The sequence below is a fragment of the Telopea speciosissima genome, chromosome 7, assembly GCF_018873765.1.
Source record: "Telopea speciosissima isolate NSW1024214 ecotype Mountain lineage chromosome 7, Tspe_v1, whole genome shotgun sequence".
In the NCBI taxonomy this organism is placed as follows: Eukaryota; Viridiplantae; Streptophyta; class Magnoliopsida; order Proteales; family Proteaceae; genus Telopea; species Telopea speciosissima.
The window spans coordinates 21,907,524-21,933,445 of NC_057922.1; the positions used below are offsets into that span (position 1 = coordinate 21,907,524).

The 25,922-nt window shown below is 42.4% G+C and overlaps 2 protein-coding genes across 2 annotated transcripts; one reads left to right on the forward strand and one right to left on the reverse strand.

Moving 5' to 3' along the window:
- Positions 1-200: 200 nt before the first annotated feature.
- Positions 201-24,613, reverse strand: LOC122668353 (putative disease resistance RPP13-like protein 1). Its single transcript, XM_043864938.1, has 3 exons — positions 21,415-24,613; positions 12,671-12,673; positions 201-627 (listed from the first exon to the last, which is right to left on the reverse strand). Exons 1-3 carry the CDS (start codon positions 24,591-24,593, stop codon positions 201-203), a joined length of 3,609 nt encoding a protein of 1,202 aa, XP_043720873.1. The 5' UTR covers positions 24,594-24,613.
- On the forward strand, positions 2,300-3,433 carry LOC122667231 (50S ribosomal protein L3-1, chloroplastic-like). The gene is made up of 2 exons (XM_043863479.1): positions 2,300-2,966; positions 3,093-3,433. The coding sequence occupies exons 1-2, from the start codon at positions 2,300-2,302 to the stop codon at positions 3,380-3,382; spliced, it is 957 nt and encodes a 318-aa protein (XP_043719414.1). The 3' UTR covers positions 3,383-3,433.
- Positions 24,614-25,922: the final 1,309 nt, after the last annotated feature.

Genomic DNA, 25,922 nt, shown 5'->3' on the forward strand with positions numbered 1-25,922 from the left:
GGTGGACCCCCATGTTATCCTAAGGGATTGCAGACCTGTAATTTCTCCAATCGGATCCAAGACCCCATCTTTGACCATGATCCCATCTTTGGGCATGGCTTCCATGCCTACGCAAATGCTGGGTTTCTGAAGGTTATCCAGTTTGGTTAACTCACTGAGGTCGCAGGCGTCCTGGCTCCAAGTATTCACCACAAATCCATTCAACAATTGAAGTTCTGAAAGATCTCTGAGACCCTTTGGCATATACTCAGCTTCTTGAGTGAAGCTATCTCCGCTGGTAATTTCTCCAAATTATGACATGCTCGGAGATCCAAAACCCTCAATTCACTAAGCTGTTGAATCCCTGCAAGCTCTGTTATCCTTGAAATCCCCTGTAAACCCAGATACCTCAATTTTTTCAAGCGCTTCAAATGATCGAGGAAGATTGGGTTCACCAGTTCAATGTGATGTTCAGGTGTGGTACTCCATCGTCCCAGCTGCAAAGTCACAAGTTCCTTTAGCTTCTTGAATTCTTCTTCGTCGCATTCGAAGCAGTTTACATCCACGTTGAACAGTGACCGCAATTTGCTCGCATTCGGCTCGAGATTAACCTTCTCTACTCGTACCTCTGCTTCTTCTTCTTCTCCTCTAGACGTCGCCGCCACACAGGCAAACCATGTGCAATGGGAGGGACGTGGTGGGATTGGCTTCCCATCTGAATCGAAGTCGAAGAACATGGTTTCTTTTGCAATTTCGATTGCCATCCAACGAATCCATGGATGCAATCTGCAGCTACGAGGTGATCTGCTGTATTGTTCATGGACGCCTTCGACAAGGCCACTGTCACATATTTTCTTGAAGCATTCCTCTCCTTTCTGTTCAGCATCCTTGCCATCGATAAAGCCTTCCCCTATCCACCGGTAGATCAAAGATCTCTTCCTTATGACTGAATCCTCTGGGAATATGGAAAGACAGAGAAAGCAGAGCTTCACCCGAGGTTCCAAACTGTCGTAGGTAGACTTAGCCCTGGCCATACCTGGGTTGGCCATTATCATCTCCTCTAGCACGGGCTTCTTCCAGCATGTTTTTTTCTTTTGTTGGTGAATGATCTTCCAGAGTTTTGATTGCCACTTGTTGGATTCTGGCTTAATAAGCTCTCCTCCGGGAAGCTTCACAATATTCTTGGTTCCCTTCTTGATTCCATTGATCTTCTCAATTATGTATCTGAGGTTCTCGGGGACCCATTCACTAATGACATCACCGGCCTTGTCGTTTGCCGTTTCGAGGTCTTTAATTAAATGGGAAACCCTTGGTTGCAGGTCTTCTCTCAGTTGGCTGAAACCATCGGTCACTTCTTTCTTCCATTGGGTGACTGAATCAATGGATTTCTTCATTTCTTTGAGCAGATTGTGGACCAGATCATTGTTCGTGGGGCTGGAGTTCTTCTCGTAGACTAATTTCCAATTGTCTAAGAAATCAGAGAGGACTTTTTCATATTGGGAATCTGACATATCTATTGCTTGATGACTAGATCGATCTATGAAGAAGATCAAAAATTCAAATAAATGTCCGCAAAAGAGTCTCACAGCGTTACCATGGCTGATCTCTAAAGCGGTATTCAGAAGAGAAGAATGGTGGCAGCAGCAGCAATGGTCGGAATGAGTGGGAAGAAGAGTTCTGAGGATTTTCATCGTCTCAATTGCAACCTCTCAATTATATTTCAATTACATACCTAACATGAAGACACGTGGCGTTAGATGATCTGACAGTCTAAATTAAAATAGTAATTTATCTTTCATTTGGCTCAATCGAAAGTTTCCCTCCATTCTCTCTTCATCTCTGCTCTCTCAACAACGAACTGAACTTGTGCTCCACGGTGGTGCTCCTCTCTCACGATGACGATGACCTGACCAAACTCATTGTAAACTGCATCCTCACGCCGGCGTTCACCTTTGTCGTGGTTTCTATTTATAAATCCCTAACTCTCTGTCGTAGGCGTTCATCTTCCTCTCACGAACGAAGGTCTCTGCCCTGCTATTTCAGAAGGTAAATGGGAGTATTTCTAATTCCCCAACTCCCACTCCTCGTTCATCTTCCTTGCACGAACAAAACCCTAACCCATTCTGACTTTGGGTTTGTTTTGCAGACCCTCATCTGGCAAACTCCTCTCCCTCAAGGCGCCTCGACATTTCTATTTCTAAATCCCTAACCACAAAATTTTAATTCAACCCAATTTTTAATGCCGGACTGTACTATAGAAACTCTCATATCTCTGGATTAGAAAACAATTTCCTCTTCTTTCTTCCTCCAGCCCAGGTAGATGGATAAGGGATTTATTGGAGTAAAGTCCCACGCTCGGTTGCAAGACACTACCTTCCCCAGCGTCAATGGCGCTCTCTTTTTATGCTCGTTTCCCTTTCTCTATCTGTACTGGAACTTCAAAAACTCACACTCGCTGCCTTCCTTCGTCGTGCTCTCTCGCCGGACCTATCTCTCGAGTTACTCTCGCAAAACCAATCTCCCATCCCTCTCTTCACTCTCTGTTCTCTTCAATCCCCAAACAGAGACAATCAAACAATTCCATAGTCATAAATCCTTCACTGTAGTTATGAGCTATGAAGCCGGAATTGGAGTAATGGGTACAAAGCTCGGAATGATGACCTACTTCGAGCCTGAGGGAACTGCTGTTCCAGAGACAGTAATCGGTTTCAGGGAAGGAAACATCGTGACTCGATTGAAAACCGAGTCCACTGATGGCTACAATGCAGTTCAAATAGGATATCGACGCGTGAGAGACAAGAAGCTCACAAAACCTGAAATGGGTCACCTCAACAAGGCGGGAGCCATTCCCATGATGCATCTCCAGGAGTTTCGTCTTGTCTCTGTTGAGGGCTTGGAGCCCAATCAGAGATTCATCGTTGATGAAATTTTTAATGAAGGTGATCTTGTTGATATCTCTGGAAAATCTATCGACAAGGGCTTCCAAGGTCTGTACTTTTTCAAATTTATGTCTGTACTTTTTCAAATTTATGTCTGTACTTTTTCAAATTTATTGCCTCTTTAATGTTTCATAGATAGGACCCATGACCCATTCTTCTCTATTCTCGTTGCAGGTGGGATCAAAAGGCATAATTTCCGGCGAGGTCCGATGACTCACGGTTCAAAGAGTCACAGAGCTTTGGTTTCCAGTGGAGCTGGAACAACGCCTGGACATGTTTATAAAGGGAAGAAGATGCCTGGAAGGATGGGAGGAATGAAGACAAAGATCAGGAAGCTTAAGATTATGAAGATTGATAATGAACTCAGGTTTGTGATTGTCAAGGGTGTGGTTCCTGGGAAGCCTGGGAATCTTCTGCGGATTACGCCGGCCAAGATTGTGGGGAAGAACATACCCAAGAATTAGCAACTCCAATGTGTTTCGTGTTGTGTTCTGTTTTTGATTGTTTCTGTTTCTTTCCATCAGAAATTTTCCATGCATGTTGTTTGTACTCAATAGTCATGGATGCAATTTTTCTGTGCGCATCTGTAGATTTGTGATTAATAGATTTGAGAAGTACATTCAATTTATTAACTTACTGTTGAATTGACTGGAATCCATCAAAGATTTTAGAGCAGATTTTTGCAGCTGTTTTCCCTTGAATGAAAATTGTCAACAGCTACCGCATAATATATATACTGCTTCAAGAAGAATCTTGTTTTACCAAAAAAAAAAAAATGGGGGAGAGAGAGAACAATGCAAAGGATTCTTGGTTTGCCTTTTAGAAATGGTATTTACAACTGGAGAGGGCATGAAAAGATTGATGATATTTTCGACCAAAAAAAGAAAAGATTGATGATATTTATCTTTCATATTTGATCTCAATTTTGATTGACTGCCTATCTTACAGCTGCAACCAAGAATGTTTTACAAGTTGAGAAAAAAATATAATCCTAAGCAAATAGCTTCAGCCTATGAGAATTTGGAGTCTCTATGTTGTCTTTTGTACTTTTAAGAGGAGATGGTTTTTTATTGAATAATAAACCAGGACTTCACCAAGGCTCCATTTCCTTCAAAGTAAAATGGGTGGATGTAAAATGAAGCAGGGGAAACTATTTTCTTCCTACCGCGTGTTTGAGAGGAAGTTAAGTATGAGGGGAGAAATCAATACATTGCAGCACCCTGTTTCATGTTCAGATGGATTAAATGACTTCCTTTCAAAATTATGGGTAATCATTCTGACCATATCTCGTTTATGCCTGTAAATTATCTTGTTCTCAAAATTATTTTATTCTTGACTCCCAACTCTCAGTCTCAACTCGAGCTTAGGTCTGCAACTGTAGGACGACTCTATAAGATCTTCTCATCTTCACAGCCTTTCTTCTCCTTATTCTTCAAAAGTGAAAAGTGTCTCAAAATCTCCCCTTATTAATACTCAAGTTTGGAATCTGGTGACTGAATTAGTTCCTTGTGAAGATTTGCTCAAGATCTTTCCTGAATGATCTAATCGAATCACAGGAGGCAAAGATTTACTGTTTTGATTCTTACCCTACTTTCTCAATCCTCACCAATGACCAGCTTGTTTGATGTTATTGATTTTTGCATAATTTCATACAATGACCTACGATTTAAGGTTTTAATCATTCTCATTTTGTTCTTCTGCATCTTCTTTGGGTGGGTTTCTCTTTCAAATGTTGAAATTTCACAGCAGCACCATATCATCTTTTTTTTTAACCAATTTTTTTAGGATCAAGCAGTACACTTTTTATTATCATGCTTTAGCAGCAGATAGATTTCTAATGCCATAAATCTTACCTTACCCTCAACTTAATCAACCTATTTGTAAAGGCTCCCCTTGCCAAATCAAGATCAAAAGCATCCAACTGATCGAGTGGAGCCCTCGAGAAGTTTCATCTTACGTGGTTCCATCCTGCTGAACCAATCTAATGTTCTGGCTCTTCTACTATTATTCATTTGTGCTCAAGGCTAACCTCACTAACACAATGAATCAAGCCTCAATATTGACAATGCTCTTGGATTAATTAATAGAAAGAAGAAAGGACCTGTTGGTATAAGTTATTGCATTAGAATACGTGAGAAGTCAGCAAGATTACCACAACTAGCAGTCTTCACTATTATTGCTACTATCAAATTACAGATCTGGAACAAAGAGGGGTTGGGGGGGGGGGGGGAGTTGGAGAGGGATAGAGTAAGATAATACACATATTGATAGATCAAAGGAACCCCCCCCCCTTTTTTTTTAATGACAGTTTGGACTTTTAGACAAACTAGACCAAAAAGGAACTCAATCCTCACATATCAACCATTTATAAAAGTTTTTACAAGATGAAGTACATACAACAGTTCTTCAATTGACTGAATTGGTCTGCCCATATTAAGAATTATGAAACCAGAAAATAAGCTTCAAGCCCCTTGGAATACTTTTCTTGCAATTGTTTGATTGTCTTTGTTTGGGGATTGAAGAGAACAGAGAGTGAAGAGAGGGATGGGAGATTGGTTTTGCGAGAGTAATTCGAGAGATAGGTCCGGCGAGAGAGCACGACGAAGGAGGGCAGCGAGTGTGAGTTTTTGAAGTTCCAGTACAGATAGAGAAAGGGAAACGAGCATAAAAAGAGAGCGCCATTGACGCTGGGGAAGGTAGTGTCTTGCAACCGAGCGTGGGACTTTACTCCAATAAATCCCTTATCCATCTACTTGGGCTGGAGGAAGAAAGAAGAGGAAATTGTTTTCTAATCCAGAGATATGAGAGTTTCTATAGTACAGTCCGGCATTAAAAATTGGGTTACATTAAAATTTTGTGGTTAGGGATTTAGAAATAGAAACCACGACAAAGACGAGTCGTCGTCGCCTCCGGTGCCTTGGGGGAGAGGAGTTTGTCAGATGAGGGTCTGCAAAACAAACCCAAAGTCAGAATGGGTTAGGGTTTCATTCGTGCAAGGAAGATGAACGAGGAGAGGGAGTTGGGGATTTAGAAATACTCCCATTTACCTCCTAAAATAGCAGGGCAGAGACCTTCGTTCGTCAGAGGAAGATGAACGCCTACGGCAAAGAGTTAGGGATTTATAAATAGAAACCACGACAAAGGTGAACGCCGGCGTGAGGATGCAGTTTACGATGAGTCTAGTCAGGTCGTCATCATCGTGAGAGAGGAGCACCACCGTGGAGCACAAGTTCAGTTCGTTGTTGAGAGAGCAGAGATGAAGAGAGAATGGAGGGAAACTTTCGATTGAGCCAAATGAAGATAAATTACTATTTTAATTTGGACCGTCAAATCATCTAACGCCACGTGTCTTCATCTTAGATATGTAATTGAAATGTAATTGAGAGGTTGTAATTGAGACGATAAAAATCCGAGTTGTGATGCTATTTTGGGAAATAAAATAACAATAACACGAAGACTTGCGAAGACTTTTGTTTTTAACTACTCTTTGAAAGAAAAAAAAGGGAGCAAAAGAGAATTTTCTTCTTCGATTGTGTGCAAATTTTTTATAAATAGAAGGAAAGGTGTTTCTCAGCCGGCGGGGGTTAGGCAGCATATAGATACAGTAGCAGTTTCAGTCCACTCTCTCTCTCCTTTTTCCATCACTCAACCTCTCCTCCGGCATGGTTTGAGGAATTGGTATCAGATCAGCTAGATCGGTCGATTCTTACTGGCACTGATAAAGAGTGATATCGATTATTGGCCACTCCCGTATTGATGGATGGGCACATATCAAGAGTAAAAATGTAAAAAATCTGATTTTTTTTAAAAAAAATAGAAAACAGTGGTAAATTTTGACCGATCAAGACCAATATGGGCCGATCCAGATTAGTATTGGATAGATATCAGCCAAGACTGATACCAATCCGGCAATCCCTAAATCCCCTGCTTTTATCGAATTTCTCTCTCTCTCTCTCTCTCTCTCTCTCTCTCTCTCCCTTGCCCTGGTTGATGACGACTTTGTCTCTCGTCTGGATTGGAGGGTTCCTCACCCACCAGCTCAACTCAAAGAATTCTTCTCAATGTTGAACCCACCAATCAGGGGGTAGTAGTAGACACATTGTCATGGGGTCAAAAAGAAGGAGGAGAGAGAGAGTTGCTTGTATAGCCTACGCCACCCAGAGCGCAGGGACCAATCACTGTGCACGTAGAAGCATAGATAGACATTATATGTTTTTTTTCCATTCACGAGTTGGTGGTTGTTTCGCCTCCCTTTGTGTTTGGGTGCAGGCACATGTGGTTCTAATCTATAGCCACGCTGCCTTTCAAGGAGTCCTGTCTTAAGAAATATATATATCTGAGCCGATGGCTTAGACTATAGAACAAGCCAACACCAAAGATGCATTGGATTGCTTGGGATAGACTATGTTGGTCCAAAGAGAAAGGAGGTTTGGGGTTCAGAGAATCAGGTCTTCATAACACTATGCTTCTCTCCAATCTAGCATGGCGTTTGTGGAGCCAATCGGATTCGCTATGGGCTAGATTTACGAAGAGTATCTACTTTCCAAATTCAGATTTTTTGAATGCTAATTTTGGTAACCAGCCTTCATGGGCTTGGAGGAGCATTTGTGAAAGACAAAAAATGTTTGATGGATGATCTCATATGGAGGGTTGGTTCAGATGAATCGATTCGAGTTTGGGATGACAAATGGGTCCCAACTCTTAAAGATTACCGAGTTCAATCTTTGAAACCCACAGAATGCTCTGTAGCCATTGTAGCTAATCTCATCAATGGGGAAAGCAGAGTTTGGAAATGGGATTTAATGCTCTCAATTTTTCACCCAGATGAGGCCCATGATATTGCAAAAATCCCTTTGAGCCTATTTCCAACTCTCGATGCTTAGGTGTGGAGCGCCTCAAGATATGGCACGTTTCCGATTTGCCCTGCTTACCATTTCCTAACAAATCAAAAACGCTGAGAATCAAGCTAGAAGAGCCTCGTCCTCAAACCAACCGTACTGGTCTCAGGTGCTTGAAATAGGCTGGAAGAGGATCTAGGGATGCCACACACTCCCCCAAAGTAAGAAATCTGTTATAGCGGATATGTGTGCAGGGTCTGGCTTCTGGTGAAGCTCTTCACCGACGACAAATTCCCACGTGACCACTGATAACGCACAATCTCAGCGGTCACCCAAGGATTCAAAAGAAGAGTCTTCAAACAACAAAAATCTTCAAACGTCTCTCTCCTAGTTTGTAGATAACAAACTCATGTATATCTCTATCTCTTGTAACAGTCACAAAGAAGTTTAAAATTGTTTATAAATACAAGATATCCGAAACCACCAGATAAGGTGTGAGGACAATTCAAATCCCATTTGTTTTCAAACTCTATCATGGTATCAGCCTAAATGCCTAAGCACTCGATCCTCCCTTCTTTCTCTCCTTTTATTTTTTTCAAATTTTCAAAATCTCGTAATGGCCACTTCTCCTTCCTTGGCTTCCTCTGTCTCATCTTCCCTAATCTCTTCTTCTCCATCAACTCCATTTGGTTTTGGAGGAAATATTTCTCATATCCTTCAGATCAAACTTGACAAAAATAATTATCTGTTGTGGCGAGCTCAGTTTTTACCTCTCTTTCGACTTCATGGATATCTTAAATACGTTGATGGAACGTATCCTTGCCCACTCGCCACTGTCACGGCACCACCAGCTGCCGACGCCACTGTTGCTGCCTCAACAACCATGGACAATCCAGAGTATGTGACCTGGCAGCAGCAAAACCAAATGCTTCTCTGCTGCCTCATCTCTACACTAACCGAATCAGTTTTCTCATTGGTGGTTGGTTTAAATACCTCTCATGAAGTTTGGAATGCTCTTGAGAAGCACTTTGCATCCCAATCACAAGCTCGGGTTATGCAACTCGAATTCCAACTTCGATCCTTGCAGAAAGGAACGATGTCTGTTGCTGAATATGTTCAACAAGCCAAGACTTTGGCTGCGCATCTGGCTGCCGTGGCACACCCAGTCCCTGATTACCAAATGGTGCTCAGTATTTTAAATGGACTAGGACCTGAATATGATGGGTTCGTGACTTCGATTACATCACGACTTGAACCCCTTCCATTGGATGATTTTCTTGGCATTCTCAACAACCAAGAAGTTATCTTGCAAAGTCGAGCAATTGACGTAGTTCCAACAGCTCCCAGTGCCAATGTTGCTGTCAAAGAAAGCACTACAACTCCTTCTTACAGAGGACGAGGACGCAGCCGTGGAAGAGGTCGTGGTCGGTTCTACAATGACAACATGGACCATCGATCCACAGTGTACTGCCAACTGTGTAATAAACCTGGTCATACAGCCATTAGATGCTATCAAAGGTTCAATCCAAATATTACACAACAGAATCAACCTGCTGCCATGTATGCTGCTTCACCAAATACTGCACCTGATGCTGCCTGGTATCCTGATTCCGGCGCTACACATCATCTCACATCCGATCTGGCAAATCTCTCCATTCCTTCCACCTATAATGGCACCGATCAAGTTCGGGTAGCAAATGGTTCAGGTTTGCCTATCTCTCATGTCAGTTCCTCTACTTTGCGTACTCCTTTGTCTTCATTTGCACTCAAAAATATTTTTCATGTTCCAAATATACAGAAAAATCTACTCTCTGTGTCCCAATTTACCAAAGATAATGACTGTATATTTGAGTTTCACCCTGATTTTTGTTGTGTAAAGGATCGATACTCGGGGAACCTCCTCATGCGCGGCCAGAGTAAAAATGGTCTCTACCTTCTCAATGGTGCAACTGCTTCAAATAAATCAGTTTCTCCTGCTGTTAGATCGTCTGTGTCAAGTACTTCAAATTCCGCCACTGCCTATGTTGGTGAAAGAGTTCCTATAATGGTATGGCATGATCGGTTTGGACACCCTGCTCAACGTGTAGTGTCCTCGATTATTTCAAAGCATGCCTTACCTGTAGACCCTTCTTCATCCTCTTCTAAATTTTGTGAACCATGTCAGTTAAGCAAGTCTAGTCGTTTGCCTTTCAATAATTCTGTTTCTTGTTGTAATGCGCCATTGGAATTGATTTATTCAGATTTATGGGGTCCATCTCCGCTGCCTTCTCTCACTGGTTTTAAATATTATATCTCTTTTGTGGATGATTATAGCCGTTACACTTGGATGTTTCCACTAACTACCAAGTCAGAAGCTCTCTCTACTTTTGTTGTTTTTAAAACACAGGTGGAAAATTATTTTGGTGTTAAAATCAAAAGCTTTCAGTCAGATGGTGGAGGTGAATTCAGGAAATTCAAAGATTATTTAGCAGCCAACGGCATTTTTCATCGATATTCTTGTCCACATACAGAGGAACAGAATGGAATTGTTGAAAGAAAGCACAGGCACATTGTTGATTCCGGACTTGCGCTCTTGACAAGAGCCAATATTCCCAAAACCTATTGGGATCATGCATTTGGTACGGCAGTATTTTTGCTCAATAGAATGCCTACACCACTGCTGAAGAATATTTCTCCATATGAGAAACTCTTTAAGAAGGCACCAGATTATACTATTATGCGGGTTTTTGGATCTGCATGTTACCCTTGGCTACGCCCATATCAACATCACAAGTTGGATAATCGCTCATTGCAATGTGTGTACCTTGGTTATTCCATCCAACACAAGGGTTATAAATGTCTTCATCGTCCCACCGGCCGGATATATATTTTGCGCCATGTAGTGTTTAATGAGGATAAGTACCCATTTGTGGATCCTTCCCCATTACCCACTTCCACCTCAAAACCATACTCACCAGTAATTTTACCATTACCCGTACCCATTGTGACTCAGGGGGTGCAAACAACAACCTGTTCACCATTATCTATTTTACCTAACCAATCTCCCAGCATAATACCACTACCAGCCCACCCACAATCAAATTCACCATCAACCCAGACGGATCAGTTGGCAATTATTCCTTCTCCACCATCACCTCAAATTGAACCCACTACTTCCATCATTAATCAACAATCACCACAACCTACAACCGTGGAAGCTCATCAGCCAAATCCTATTTCCACTCATCCAATGCAAACCCAGTCCAAAAATAATATTAGAAAACCAAGAGCCTTCAACTCTGAGTTACAAACTATTTGTCCACCTATATCACCCAATACTGCACCCTCTGAACCAACGTGTTTCACCACAGCCAATAAGGATCCACAATGGCGAGCAGCTATGGTTGCAGAATTCAATGCATTGGTTAAAAATGGGACATGGGAATTAGTACCATATCAACCTTCAATGAATATAGTTGGGTGCAAGTGGATTTATCGGATCAAGACCAAGTCTGATGGTACTATTGACCGATATAAAGCACGTTTGGTTGCTAGAGGGTTCACCCAAGAGCCTGGTTTTGACTACGATGAAACATTCAGCCTGTGGTTAAACCCACTACTATACGACTTGTTCTCTCTCTTGCGGTCACATACAGTTGGGACATTCGGCAATTAGATGTTCAAAATGCCTTTTTAAATGGCAACCTAACTGAGAAGGTGTTTATGGGACAACCACAAGGGTTCGTTGATAGCCGGCACCCTAATCATGTTTGTTACTTGCGTAAGGCGCTATATAGGCTTAAACAGGCACCAAGGGCCTGGTATCATCGGTTAAGCTCATATCTAATGTCAGTCGGTTTTCAAGCTTCACAAGCCGACTCATCACTGTTTGTTCAAAGAGAGGCTGGTCACATACTGTTGGTACTCGTCTATGTTGACGATATAATAGTCACAGGAAACAATTCAGCTAGCATCTCTTCTCTAATCTCAAAATTGGGAGTTGAATTTGCTATCAAAGATCTTGGGCGGTTGAATTACTTTCTTGGCATTGAAGTGAGTCACTCCAGCACTGGTATTCATCTGACTCAAGCAAAATATGCCGCAGATTTGCTCAACCGAACCAGCATGATGAACTCTAAGCCATGCTCCACGCCTATGGCTCCATCGGGTTCGAAGCTCACAAAGGACACAGGGTCTGAATTTGAGGATGCAACCTTGTACAGGAGCACGGTTGGTGCCCTTCAATACCTTACTTTGACACGGCCAGATCTGTCATTTTCAGTTAATAAGGTGTGCCAGTACATGCACAGCCCAACATCGGATCATTGGATGGCAGTCAAGCGTATTCTTCGGTATATCAAAGGCACAATCAACTATGGACTCTCACTTAGACCGGCTCAAAAGGCTGACATCACTGCGTTCACTGATGCAGACTGGGCAGGGTGCCCCGATGATCGCAGATCAACCAGTGGCTTCTGTGTCTACTTTGGTCCAAATTTGATCTCTTGGAGTTCGAAAAAGCAACCAACTGTTGCACGCTCAAGCAATGAGTCCGAATATAAAAACCAAAGTCTTCGCAAGTCTTCGTTTTATTGTTATTTTAGTTCCAAAACTATCGGTCCCCTACACTTAGCCTATATTTATTAAAACTCCCTCATTTTAAATTTCTTTTATGATACTCCCCTGTTTTTAAACTTTTACATCTCCTTCTCCCTTCATATTTTTAAATACCTAGATTACCCTTTCTTTTCACCTGGTAACCTACCAATCTATTTATCCATTCTTAATGAGTGGCTCACAAGTTGATTTTGCCGAACCAAGAAAGAACCAGCCAGTTAACAAATTTTTAACAAGTTTGCTTTTACCAAAACAAGAAAGAAAAGCGTTGGCTTTTCAAGACTCCTACTAACGAATTATATTTAAATGTATTGACACTTACTTAAGGACATATGTCAATTTATCCTCTTTTTTTTTTCCCATTTGTCTCATCCATCATCATGGATTTAGTAATCGATGATAGGATCAATATTGGGATGGATCAGTATCGGTCTCAGCCGGATGAGAAGGGTGGTACATTCAATAAGGTAGCAACAAAAGATTTTAGGGATTAAAAGATAAGAGGAAGAACTACTTTGTTAGTGGGAGGAGCGTTGAAGAGCTTGGTTCCATGAAAGCAAATTTGTTAACGATTGGTTCTTTCTTGGTTCGGTATAAACAACTTCTGAGCCAATAAATAAATTAACAGGATACTAGGTGAAAAGGAAGGGCAATCTCTTCAACTTCAAAACACATTCCGACAATCGCCGGTACTGCGACCCTTCTTCTGAGACTATTTTGCTAACTTCTTTTTTTGGTTTTTTTGAATATTTGATCTTCTTCATCGATCGCTCTGGTCATCAACCGATAGTTAGATCGGTGGACATCAGTGAGAACCACCAGCCCCACGAACGATGATCTCGTCCACGGTATCACTGACAATCTTGAACAAATTAAGAAATCCATTGCTTCAGTCACCCAATGGAAGAAAGAAGTCACCAAGGTTTTCAGCCAACTGAGCCAAGATCTTAAACCAAGGGTTTCCCGTTGTTTAATCAAAGACGCCAATGCCGCCGGCGTCGTCATTAATGAATGGATTAAAGACTAAATGGAAACCAGAGGAGACGATGAATTGGTTAGCTTTCTCAAGTGAGTAAAGCTAGGGTATATTTCACTATTTATATATCTGTACAGATTGAAGAGTAATAAAGAATAAAGAATAAAATCAGTTACAAAAGAATGAGGCAGAGTGCTAGTGCTCTCTGTTAAGTGATCCTTCTAGAATACGGGGACCATGTGTAGCTGTAGATGAGGAGGAAGAGGGAGGTGGATAATCGTCTGGAGATACGTCTGAGATAGCCTCTGATGTGGCATTTCCTTTACTCCCCCTCAAACTGAGCAAGGACCGAGGGTACAGGCCCAGTTTGGAACAGAGGCTGCGAAATGCAGACTTAGGCAGTGGCTTTGTAAAAATGTCTGCGACTTGGCGCGAGGAGGGGACAAATTTTGTAATGAGTAAACCAAGGGCTACCTTCTCACGTACAAAATGGTAATCTAACTCAATGTGTTTGGTTCTGGCATGGAAGACCGGGTTGACGGTAAGGTATAGAGCACTAAGGTTATCACAAAAGAGAGTGGGTGGATGAGGTTGGAAAATGCCCAGGTCCCGGAGGAGGAAGGAGAGCCAAGTTAGTTCGGCTGTGGCAGAGGCCATGGCCCGGTATTCGGCCTCGGCACTTGAACGGGCAACAGTGGCCTGCTTCTTAGCACTCCAGGAGATGCAAGTGGAGCCCAAAAAGGTGCAAAAGCCCGAGGTGGATAGCCGAGTGATAGGACAACGGGCCCAATCGGAGTCAGCAAAGGCATAGAGATTGAGATTGCCATTACGAAGGATATGAATGCCATGGTCGAGAGTGCCACGAACGTAGCGAAGGATACGTTTAACCATGCGAAAATGAGCCTGGGTAGGAGAGTGCATATGCTGACAAACCAAATTCACAGAATAAGAAAGGTCCGGGCGAGTGAGAGTGAGATATTGGAGGGTGCCCACGATACCACGAAACAAAGAGAAATCAGGAAAGGGATCCGAGTCATCCGGAGCTGAAGTGGCAACAGGTAAAGGAGTGGACAAGGGTTTGATCTCGGTCATGTGGCATTTGGCCAGCAGGTCACGCGCATACTTGGATTGAGTAAGGAGGAGACCATGAGAGGTGTGGGAAACCTCAATACCCAAGAAGTAGTGAAGAGACCCCAAGTCAGTCATAGAAAAAGAACTGTGTAACTGAGAAATAAGAAGCTGTAGCATAGTAGAGTCGTTGCCGGTGAGGACGATGTCGTCCACGTAAAGGAGAAGGACCAAGGTGTGGCCATTATGGCGATAAACAAAGAGGGAGGAGTCGTAGGTGCTGCAGAGAAAACCAACTCCAGCAAGAAATGGCTGAATTTATCGAACCACTTAAGGCCGTAAAGGGCTTTGCGAAGGCGACAAACATGGTGAGGCCGAGAAGCATCGACGAACCCGGGGGGCTGCTCCATATAGACAGGGCTGCTAAGAGTGCCATGAAGAAAGGCGTTCTTGACGTCTAATTGACGGAGCGGCCAACCCTTAACAGTTGCAATAGTGAGCACCAACCGAATGGACCCTGGCTTAATGACAGGGCTATATGTCTCCAAGAAATCCAAACCGGGCTGTTGGTGATATCCTTTGGCAACGAGCCGAGCCTTAAGGCGTTCCAACGAACCATCGGATTTAATTTTGGTCTTAAAAACCCATCGGCAACCCACCAGATTGTGATCAAGGAGGGGAGGAACCAAGTCCCAAGTGTGGTTCGAATATAGAGCAGAAAGCTCTTCCTCCATAGCACGCTTCCACACTGGGTGGGAAAGTGCGGACTTCACTGATTTGGGTTCCATGGGAACAATTGGTGCCATGAGTGCATATTTAGGATTTGGTTTAAAAATCCCATGTTTGCTGCGAGTAGTGATGCTGGATGGTGGGGAGGCCACGATTGGAGAAGCAGGTGAAGTGGGTTGTGGTTGGGAAGTGTTAAGAGAAGGTGGGCTAGAAAGTGGTGCAGGAGAAGATGGGCCAGGTGGGTCAATAATAATATCAGGTTGTGGTTCAGGTGGATCCACAATGGGTGCAGGTAGTGGGTTAGGCATGGGCTCAAGAAGTGGGCTTGATGGAGCATCGGCTGGTGGAGCTGCTTGAGGAGAATCATAATGGGCAGCAGTGGGTTGAGTAGGAATTGTTGAGTAGGCCGGTGAAGGTGGGCCTTGCAGTGAGCTGTCCTGTGGTGCCAACCATTCAAAAAAGGTGCTAAGTTCACCTTTAAAGCAAGGTGAAGTGGGATGAGTGGAACCTGCTGTGCTTAATGGGAAGTCTTCTTCATTAAAGACCACGTGGCGCGATATGTAGACACGGCCAGTGGGCCTATGCAAGCAACGATACCCCTTATGATGATCGCTGTAGCCCAGGAATATACAGGGCAATGACCGTGGCTCCAATTTGTGAGAAGTGGTGTGCCTGATGTAGGGAAAACATTGAGAACCAAAAGCTCTCAGCATGGAGTAATCAAGATGCTTTCCATAGAGTGTATGCAGAGGCGTATCCATGTGGAGAATCCTGGAGGGAAGCCTATTTATGAGGAAAACAGCAGTGGCAAAGGCCTCAACCCAGTAGCATCGTGGGAGAGAGGCATGAAAGAGCATAGCCAACCCCAATTCGACCAAGTGACGATGCTTGCGTTCTGCGACGCTGTTCTGTTCGGGTGTTCCAGGGCATGACATATGATGAACAATACCATGAGATTGTAGATGAGCTAAGAACTTGTGATCCACAAATTCACCCCCTCCATCAGATTGAAAGATTTGAATAGGCCGATTAAATTGCTTTTCAACCATCTTGTGAAAAATAATAAAATGCTGTAGAAAATCAGATTTGCGCTTGATAGGATAAATCCAAGAATAGCGAGAGTAATCATCCACAAACAGTATGTAAAAACGAAATTTCTGTATTGAAGTAATGGGTGCTGGTCCCCAGAGATCACAATGTATGCGTTGAAGTGGTGCTGTACTGCGAGTAAAGGAACTTGCAAAGGGCAATTTAGAGCTCTTACTCATTTGACAACTAGAGCAGAAATGTCTGCGTTTATTAGAAACTGAAATGGCCCCTGTAGAACTAAGAAAATCAGAGATTCTTCCTTGTGGATGTCCCAACCTGTGATGCCAAAGATCTGCAGTAGCAGTGCCGCATCTATTGGAGAAGTTTGCTGCAAATGAACACCCATCAAGGACATATAAACCATCATCTTGCTTACTCCCCGATGCCAGGACTTTCTTGGTCGACAGATCCTTGATCATAAACCCAGTATTATTAAACTCGGCAGAGCAGGGATAATCAGATGTCAACTTGGAAATTGAAAGAAGATTTTTCTTAATAGAAGGTACTACTAGCACATTTCTCAGTGGAATGGAGGAGGAACCGATCCCAATACTACTCTCTCCACTGTGAGTGATGGGCAGAAGAGAACCATTCCCAACCATTACTCTATCAGATCCACTATAAGGAGTGAAGCTGTGAAGATTACCTGTGTTGTCGGTGATGTGAGCATTCGCTCCAGTATCTGGAAACCAAGCAGCATCCTGTGAATCAGAGAGGTGAACTGCAGCGAGAGCTCGTGGGATCTCTTCTGCTTGATAAGTGTGATTGAAGCGTTCCCAGCATTTCAACGCTCCATGGCCCATCTGTCCACAGATTTGGCATGAGATGCGGCCAGGACCTCGTCCATCACGGTTGTTGTAATTAGATCAAGCAGATCCTCCAGTTCCTCCAGATGAGTTGCCTTGATTCTGAGTGCTTCGCTTGTCAGATCTGGGTGAATTTTGGGAAGAGGAAAGACTTCTGTTGGTTGTTTGGGTAAATCCCCTACCCTTAGAGGTGAAATTGCCACTTCCGCTGCTCTTTGGCTTTGAGAATCGACGATTAGCAGAGTTCGCCGATGTGTGAGCACCATAGAAGGCCAAGTGTGGATTGCTGGATTCCTGGGAAGGCTGATTTCCCTTGTTGCGAAGCTCATGGCTGAGCAGAAGTGGAATGATTTCAGAGTATGAAGGCACTGGAGGCTTCAACATAGTAGTTGCAAAGGCCTCATAGTCAGAGCCAAGGTTGGTTAACAGAGAGAAGACCTTGCGTTGATCAGGGATAGGTTTCCCAATAGCACTGAGTTGATCGCAAAGAGATTTGAACTGATTTAGATAATCAGTGAGTGATGAAGAGTTTTCTCTCTTAAGGAACTGCAACTTGGAGAGAAGCTCAAACTCTCGTGCTTCAGATGTTTGGGAAAAGGCTGCAACCAGAGCACACCAGAGATCATAAGAGGTCTTCATCCCAACGGCATGAACCAGGACTTCTTCAGAGAGGGTTGCTGTGATCCAAGCCTTAACCAGTCGGTCAGTTCGAACCCATGACATATAGTCTGGATTCACGGCTTTCTTCCCATCAGCAGTAGTGATTTCTGGTTCAGGTGATTTGGTTTCACCGGTGATGAAGCCATATAAGTCTTGGCTTTCAAGAAGAGACACGATCTGGTTTTCCCAGAGAAGGAAATTCGAAGGTGTGAGTTTGAGCGAGGTGAACGGAGTAACGTTCAAGGTTGAAGGGTATGGATAGGCCATGGCTACCTTGACGTGAGAGCTTTCTCCCTTGGTCTGCTCTGATACCATAAAGACGAAATGGAAACCAGAGGAGACGATGAATTGGTTAGCTTTCTCAAGTGAGTAAAGCTAGGGTATATTTCACTACTTATATATCTGTACAGATTGAAGAGTAATAAAGAATAAAGAATAAAATCAGTTACAAAAGAATGAGGCAGAGTGCTAGTGCTCTCTGTTAAGTGATCCTTCTAGAATATGGGGACCATGTGTAGCTGTAGATGAGTGGGAAGAGGGAGGTGGATGATCCTCTGGAGATACGTCTGAGATGGCCTCTGATGTGGCATTTCCTTTATGGATTCCTGGCAACCTCAGATACATCGCTGACAACGTCAATGGAATCAAGAAAGGAACCAACGATATTGTGAAGCTTCCCAGAGTTGAGCTTATTAAGCCAAACGACAATCAACATGCTGGAAGAAGCCCGTGTCCGTGTTGGAGGAGATGATAATGGCCAGCCCAGGTATGGCCATGGCTAAGTCTACCTACGACGGTTTGGAACTTGCAAACAAATTTCCGAAACCAAAACCAAATCTAGCTCATCTCACTGTTGTAGGACACATGAAACTCTGTGTTCGGTATTGCAGAATGGAGAATCGATCGAGCATAGTATCGTGAGGCAGAGAGATTTAGAAAAAATAGAGAGGGAACAAAAAAGAAGAAGAAGAGAATGGTGGGGTACCTTTTCGGGTCCTTATCGCCCCCAGTACCGGGGGTGTTATGTGTATCATGCGGCCCATGTGTGCATGGTGGGGTCCACTGTGCACACATGGGTAGGGCTTTTTAAAACCCTAGCCCAACCCTGAGTCCCCCTTAGCTGGGCCCAGGCCCGCCCTGACCCTGACTCAGGCCTAAATACCTTGACCCTAACCCTGACCCTGACAGGCCAAGCCCAGCCCAAACCCATCCTGATTGGCCCTGGTCCTACAATAATTTAAATTAAAATAACAAGATTATATGTAAGATGTGAGAGAGGAAACTTGAACCCAAGACCTTTTGGTAGCAATCGGTTTCTACATAACACAAACTACCAAGTGCACTAAGCACTTGTTTATATGAATACTGGCTTCTATTTTTTAATATATAAAGAAATTTCCTCAGGGCCAAAATCAGGGTCGGGCTGACCCGAGGTCTCAACCCTGACCCGACCCTGACTCAGGGCCAGGAATTTCTGACCCTAACCTGCCCTCAGGGCCAGAAATCTTAGCCCAGACCCTGTTCAGGCTCAGGCGGGTTCAGGCCGACAAGGCCAAACTTGCAGCCCTACACATGGGCGGTGCTGCGCCACACAATGCGCATAGCACGCCCCCAGTACTGGGGGCGATAATTTTCCGGGGTTTTCGTTCTCTTTTTCCTTCGGTCAATCGCGCGCACTGTGTATGTGTGTTATATTGTTGCAAATATCAGAATGACTCTTGATCTGGTCCCTTATAATTCCAGACCAGAATATTCCTTTTTTTTTCAATTAGTTATTATTTCATTTACTTAGAATATTATTCATAAATAAGAGAACACCCCCTATTTGGATCTAACAAAAATAGTTACAAAATCAAATTCAAAAAGGTTAAAAAGTCACTCCCAATTCAAGTACAGAAACTGAAATTTCAATGGTAAATGAAATTTTCACGTTTCAACTTTCAAATGTTGGGGTTTTTCTTAAATCTAAAAACTCCATAAATCTTATTAAGATTAAACATTACTAAAAACTAAGAGAGCACCAAAATAATCGTTTGTTTTGATATCTACAAATATATTTTCATTCCAAGTGATTTTAATAGCATTCGGACACACAAAAAAAAAAAGTTTGACTGGGACTCAACTTTGTTAATACTAATCGTATTTAAGAAATTTTAGACTTGAAGAAAAACTTTATTTTCTGCCTAATACAAATGGTCCCATGTCCCAAGACCAACAGTTGAACTGTCAACTTATTAGAGAACAAGCATGTTTTTCTAATTAAGAACAATTTAATTTTTCATAGATAAGATCATATATTCCGAAGATTAATATGGATCATTTATGAAACTAAGCACACCAAAACAATAACCATTATTTATGCATATCTTCCAATATAAGTTGTACCTTAAGAGTTGGGTCCTTACATCTTTGCCACGGGCACTACCAATCGTCTTAATCGTCTCCTTCTTCTCAGTCACTGTTACCATCATCAGAAGCATCTTCTTCGTGATTACCACCATTGTCACCAGAATCATTATCATCTTCTTTGCCATCACCATAACTGCAGCCATTGTAGCATAACCAACCTTTTTAGTTACTGTCACCAAGATAAGCTGTCTTACACACACACACAAAGTAGATTATTTATGAACTCCAATTACTTGTCTTAGTCATATATGTACACAGATGCTTTCATAACAGTACAGCTCTCCATTACCAAAAAATAATAATAATAATATAGCTGTGTGTGTGTGTTTTAAGGGATGGAGTGAGGTAGGATAATAAGGAAAAATCAAAGAAACTAGTTCTTTACTCATAAGGAAAGACTCATGCTGCTCAGCATACCTGTTACCAATTACTATTGATCATCTAAATGAATTCTGATCCACCATTCCACTCATGTTATTTATATTTATAAGCAAATGATTAAAAGGCTGCTTTAGTATCCAGAGAATTCTTTTCATTGATTAATTGAGTGATAAAAGAGGAAATGTAGGCCGAAGACATGGAAAACTAATAAAAATGGTAGAATAAAATTCAAGTGAAATCTATGGATATTATCATATCAGAGATTGTGCTGGAATGAATAGTAGTCCATGTTATCAATTCCAACCAACCAGAGTAAAGGCAGGGATGGATAAAGTGCACAATATGTTGAGGGATGATCTTTTAAAGAATTTTTTTTTTTTTTTTTTAACACAATATACATATGATAATGCTTGTAGCATAAAGGTTCAATTTCTAGCATATAGCATGCTGAATGGTATCTGGTACCTACAGTTATTTCAATCTTGTGGAGGGATTATTTGGTCATTTGGACAATATATTAGATGGCAAATTCGTTGAGAGACCATGTAACAAATTTGTGGCTGTGGTGAGCACAGATCTCTCTGTTGACTGTATGACTATAGTTTCCCTTAATAGGAATTACGGGGAGGGATCAACACACTGCTGGTGTATATTGGCATCTCACATGCCAAACCAATGGGTGCAGAGGGGGGGGGAGTTTCGTATATAGGGGGCCCACATGGTCAGGGAGGAAAGAGTGTCTTAATAAGGAGAGTAAGTGTCAAAGATTGTGAGAGGACGTGTATTACCGGTAGTATGTACATCATTTTCCTTAGGAATTAAAAGACCCAATAAAATTTTGGAGTTTGAATTCTAATTGGAACATGGGAATTACCCTCAGGTCTAGAGTTTTAATTCTCACAATCCAATCATAGAGCAAATGTAAAATGAGAAGGGAAACGCACCTGGGGGAGGCAATAAATTTCTCACGCAGGTTGGATTTAGTAGGCACCTTGTTGTCCACCTCTATATATGGTATCTTCTTCAAAATCTCTTTATTTTTCTTCAACCAGTCCGTTAGGAGTCGACATCCAGCTATATGTATTCTTTGAAGATTGCTGAGCTCCTTTGGAAGTAAGCTCAACCTTGGACAAAAGTAGATGTTAAGTGCTGAAAGTGACTTGAGTTTGTCGAATCCATTTGGAAAAGATGTCATTTCGGGCGATAAGGCAATGGTCAAAGACACAAGATTGGGAGCGTCTGGTAAGGAACACATATTCCCAATTCCTTTCAGCACAAGGTACTCCAAAGTTGGGAGTGGAGGGAATGGATTCCATTCAATACCTTTGCAATCATGAATTTCTAATTTCCTGAATGTCCATGGCAAGACTGGAAGGTTTTTCAATTTGGGGCACTTAGAGAGTATCAGTCCCAAGAAACAGGGCAAGTCTCCTTCTTGCAATTCCAAATTCCATTCCTCCCATTTAGGCATTTCCTCCAAAGTGAGCTGCTCCAACTTGGGAAAACCTTTTAGGTCATAGTTTCCTATACTTTTCACTTCAACAATGTCACATATGTGGAGAAATTTAAGAGATGGTAGTCCACCAAGGAGGGGCATTTGTTCCATCTTTAAACATTTAGCAACTTTTAAAGAGACCAGTTCACTGAGTGATCCACTTTCCAGCCATTTGGGAAGCTTGGACCCAAAATAGTTCCATATCTCTAACTTTTTTAAGCCTGGATGTGGATTGATGCCTTCAAACACTTTCTCACTTTTCATTTTTCTATCATCATCTAGTTTGAACTCAGCCTCGCTACACATGTGCTCCAACAACAACGAATTGAAACGCCTCTTGTGCCACAAATTTTGTGAGTTCAAATGTTTCTTACCATCCAATATCAGATGCTTTATGCAGCCTTTTGTATTTAGATCTGCTCTTTCGGCCTCGCCCTGGTCAACAACCCTGTCCAAGTGACTAATAATTAACCTTCCTTGGAGGTCTCGAAGATTCGCCAGCTCTCCAATGCTACATCCACCATCACCCCCCACAATGAATTCACTCAACTTTCGTATGTTATTGAGTCTACGAATCCCAGGTGGTAAATGATTCATGGGAGTGCCATCGATTTCTAGATGCCTCAGATTTTGTAGTTTCCACATTCCTCTGGGCAATTCACTGAGTAATGAATGTGAAAGCTTCAAGGCCTGAAGCAAATAGAGATTGCAAATAAATGCGGGGAGCTTCTTGATCTGGGTATTAGACAAATTGAGGTATCTCAAGTGTTCCAATTTGGCAACAGAATTTGGTAACTCTTCAATAATAGACGAACTCAAATCTAATACCCTAAGCAACTTAAAGTGAGAGATCAAATGACTCAAATCACTCACCTTGAAATTGCTCGGACTCCGGAAACATAAGAGGGTGCGCATTTTTTTGGCTTCATGTAAGTCGTTTTCAGTGGGCATTTCATTGAAGCAACACAATGAAGAATGGAGGGAGTATGGTTTTAAAGGCAGTTCATTGAATCTTCCATCCGTTATAAAACAGAACTCTCCCTCGGATATGCGACAAATGATATCATACAATGGTTCATGGATCTTGCATCTAACTATGCTTCCATCTTCGTCTTTCTCTATATCCTTAAAGAAAGAAGTCTGAAACAGCAATTCTTCAAAGCATTTCTCAGCATTTTCCTCCTCTTCAGGATTAGTGAAACCCTCAGCCATCCATAACTGGGTTAACACTTCCTTTTCTATCCAGTACCCTTTTGGTATCAGTGAGAAATATTTGAAACATAGTTTCAGATGTCTGGGCAAGGAACTATAACTCGATTCGAGCCTGTGACAGAGGTCATCCCACACATTACTATCAGCTTCCCTTAGCTCACACTCCATGATCGATTTCCATCTTCCTTTCGGATACTCTGAATGAAGAATTTCACACCAAGCCTTGACAAACAGAGGCAATCCTCCACTTCTTTTGAAAATATGGCTCTTCAAATGTTCCATGAACGGAGTGTTGTTTTGGATTTGTTTCTTAAAACTTTGATTTCCACAACTACGCGCGCATGCAATCGTTTGGCACAAGAGCCAACAAGCATCCATGTTCAGAGGCTGCAAGAAATAGGGTAGCGAAGTGCCCAATTGCCTTGCAACCTTTTCGTTTCGAGTTGTGACCAAAATCCGGCTTCCCCTGATCCCTGTATACTTGAGGGAAGCCTTCAACTGCTCTATCTTCTCAATATCCAGAAACCTCGCATCATCTAAAACAAGTAGAGATCTCTTTTTACCCACAGTATCTCGAAGAAGTTGTACGGGATCATCTCCACATAGATTGGCAGACTTTAAAAGCCCTCTTGCAATTCCTCTCAAATCTTCATGAGCAGACACTACAACCCACATTTTGATTTGAAAAAGCTCCATTACCTTATCATCACCGATAACAAGTTCAGCCAGGGTGGATTTCCCAATTCCCCCTGGACCAACAATTGAAATCACTGGTAGACCCTGCTGACACTGTTGATCATCATCTGACTCAAGTAAGTTTACAATACTTATTTTGTCTTCATCTCGGCCAACAACCTTCGGGACCCCAGGAGACTTGGGATTTTCAGTAGCAGTTAAGTTCCTGGGGGAACGGATCTCATTTATCCAGGAAAAATTTGGCTCTAGATCAGTAAAATTAAGCCGAAATTTTCTGTGGCAACGGAATAAGAACTTGCGTACCTTGTTATATCCTCGAGCCATCAGATGAGTGTTGTTGTCTTGGTCATCAGGTTCGGATCCCTGGAGATGGAGAGTCATAGAGCCAACACGAGCAAAAAGATCCTTACCACGTTCCTGTGAAATGAGAGCTTCGATTCTCAGCATGTCTAAACGGTCTTCCACCTCATAGACAAATGCTTTGAGTTCAAGAAAGTTTTTAAGCATCAAAGTCCTCCCCTCATAATTGACCCTCTCCATCGCCATCGGTGTGATGAGGGTCATGGCCTCTGCTTCTTGAATAATTGCAACCAAGGTTGGGAAATCGAAAGAACGCTTCTCCAGATCTTCAAGACTAAGCTTGGTCTTGAGACGCCCATCCTTTCCATTCAAAAGGGTCCCTAATTGTTCCTTCGCTTCAGACAACAGCTGTTTCGCCATTTTCTCTAGCTCTCCTCTCCTTCAATAAATGGTCTGGTCTGTCTACTTCTATGTTCTTAGCCTTTAACTTCCACCGGAGAGGAAGGCAAAGTTGCCACAGAAAAGATATTTGCATCGCATATTTCCAACTTTAACCCTTACCCGGGCCATTTTCCACGGCGATGACTTGTGGAGGTCTCCTCAATCTAGCAAGGGTCTTTTCCTTTTGGTCCGAGTCTTTGTGCATGGTCACGGGACTCACTCACGTCACAACTCACACGTCACAATTTTTTTTTTTTTTTTTTTTTTTGACAAACACTCATGGTTCACAAAAGGATCTGGCACTCCTCCAGCTGTGACGGGAGCTGCAGCCTGCAGGGTCCAGCGCTAAAAAATCAGATTTGTCTCCTGTCCTGCAGAGGCGGGAGCTGGAGTGTCCAGCACCACCTAGGATAGAGGCACCTGGCATGTTATTAATCCAACGGTCAAATGGGAACTTTCCATCTTTCATTCTCTCGTTCTACCCAAAACCCGATCCGAAAAAAACAAAAACCCATCTGATTTTCTTTTTCGTTTTCCCATTCTCTTCTCTGATTTTCCTTACTTGAATCAGGTTGTGTTTGAATTGATGATAACCAATACATTCAGTTTCTCTCTGAACAATCTCTTTTTCCTCAATGGACAAATAGGGTAGAAAGAATAACGTGTAATGGGCTTTAGAGACACGGAGCCGTCGGAACTCACCTGCGATGGGGAAGAACAATCGCAGGCCGTATCAAATCGACTTCTTCCTCCTAATCTCTTTCTTCTTCTCCTTCTTTTCCATTTTTTTCCTGATTTATCTTGCTTAACCCTAGTAACCGCAATCCATACCTTATTCTCTATCGTTTCCCCCATCTTCATTTGAGTTTTTCTCTGATTTAGAAACCCTAACCGAAATCTCCATCTCATTACCACCGGTAACTTACCTCTATCTCTCCATTTCTAATTAAATCCCAAATCCCCATTGATTCTCCAACCAACACCACCCAAACCACCGAAACCCTTTTCCTTTAATTCTCTAAATCCTCCTCCTACTTCCATTGAACATCCTTTTCTCATGTTTAAATCTCATTATCAAAGCCATTGCTTCCCATAAAGCAGTGGAGTTTTGAAGTATAAACCCACTATAACTGAAAAAGCAGTGGAGTTTTGTTCAGAGATAATGGTTTACAAGTATGTAGAAACCCACTAAGTGTGTAGAAACGTGGGAGAATCGAAAATCAGCAGCATTAGGAATTCAGAGAGCTTCCATTTTCATGTCTTAGTTAATACTGCACAGAAAAGAAAATAATCCCAAGAGAGAATACG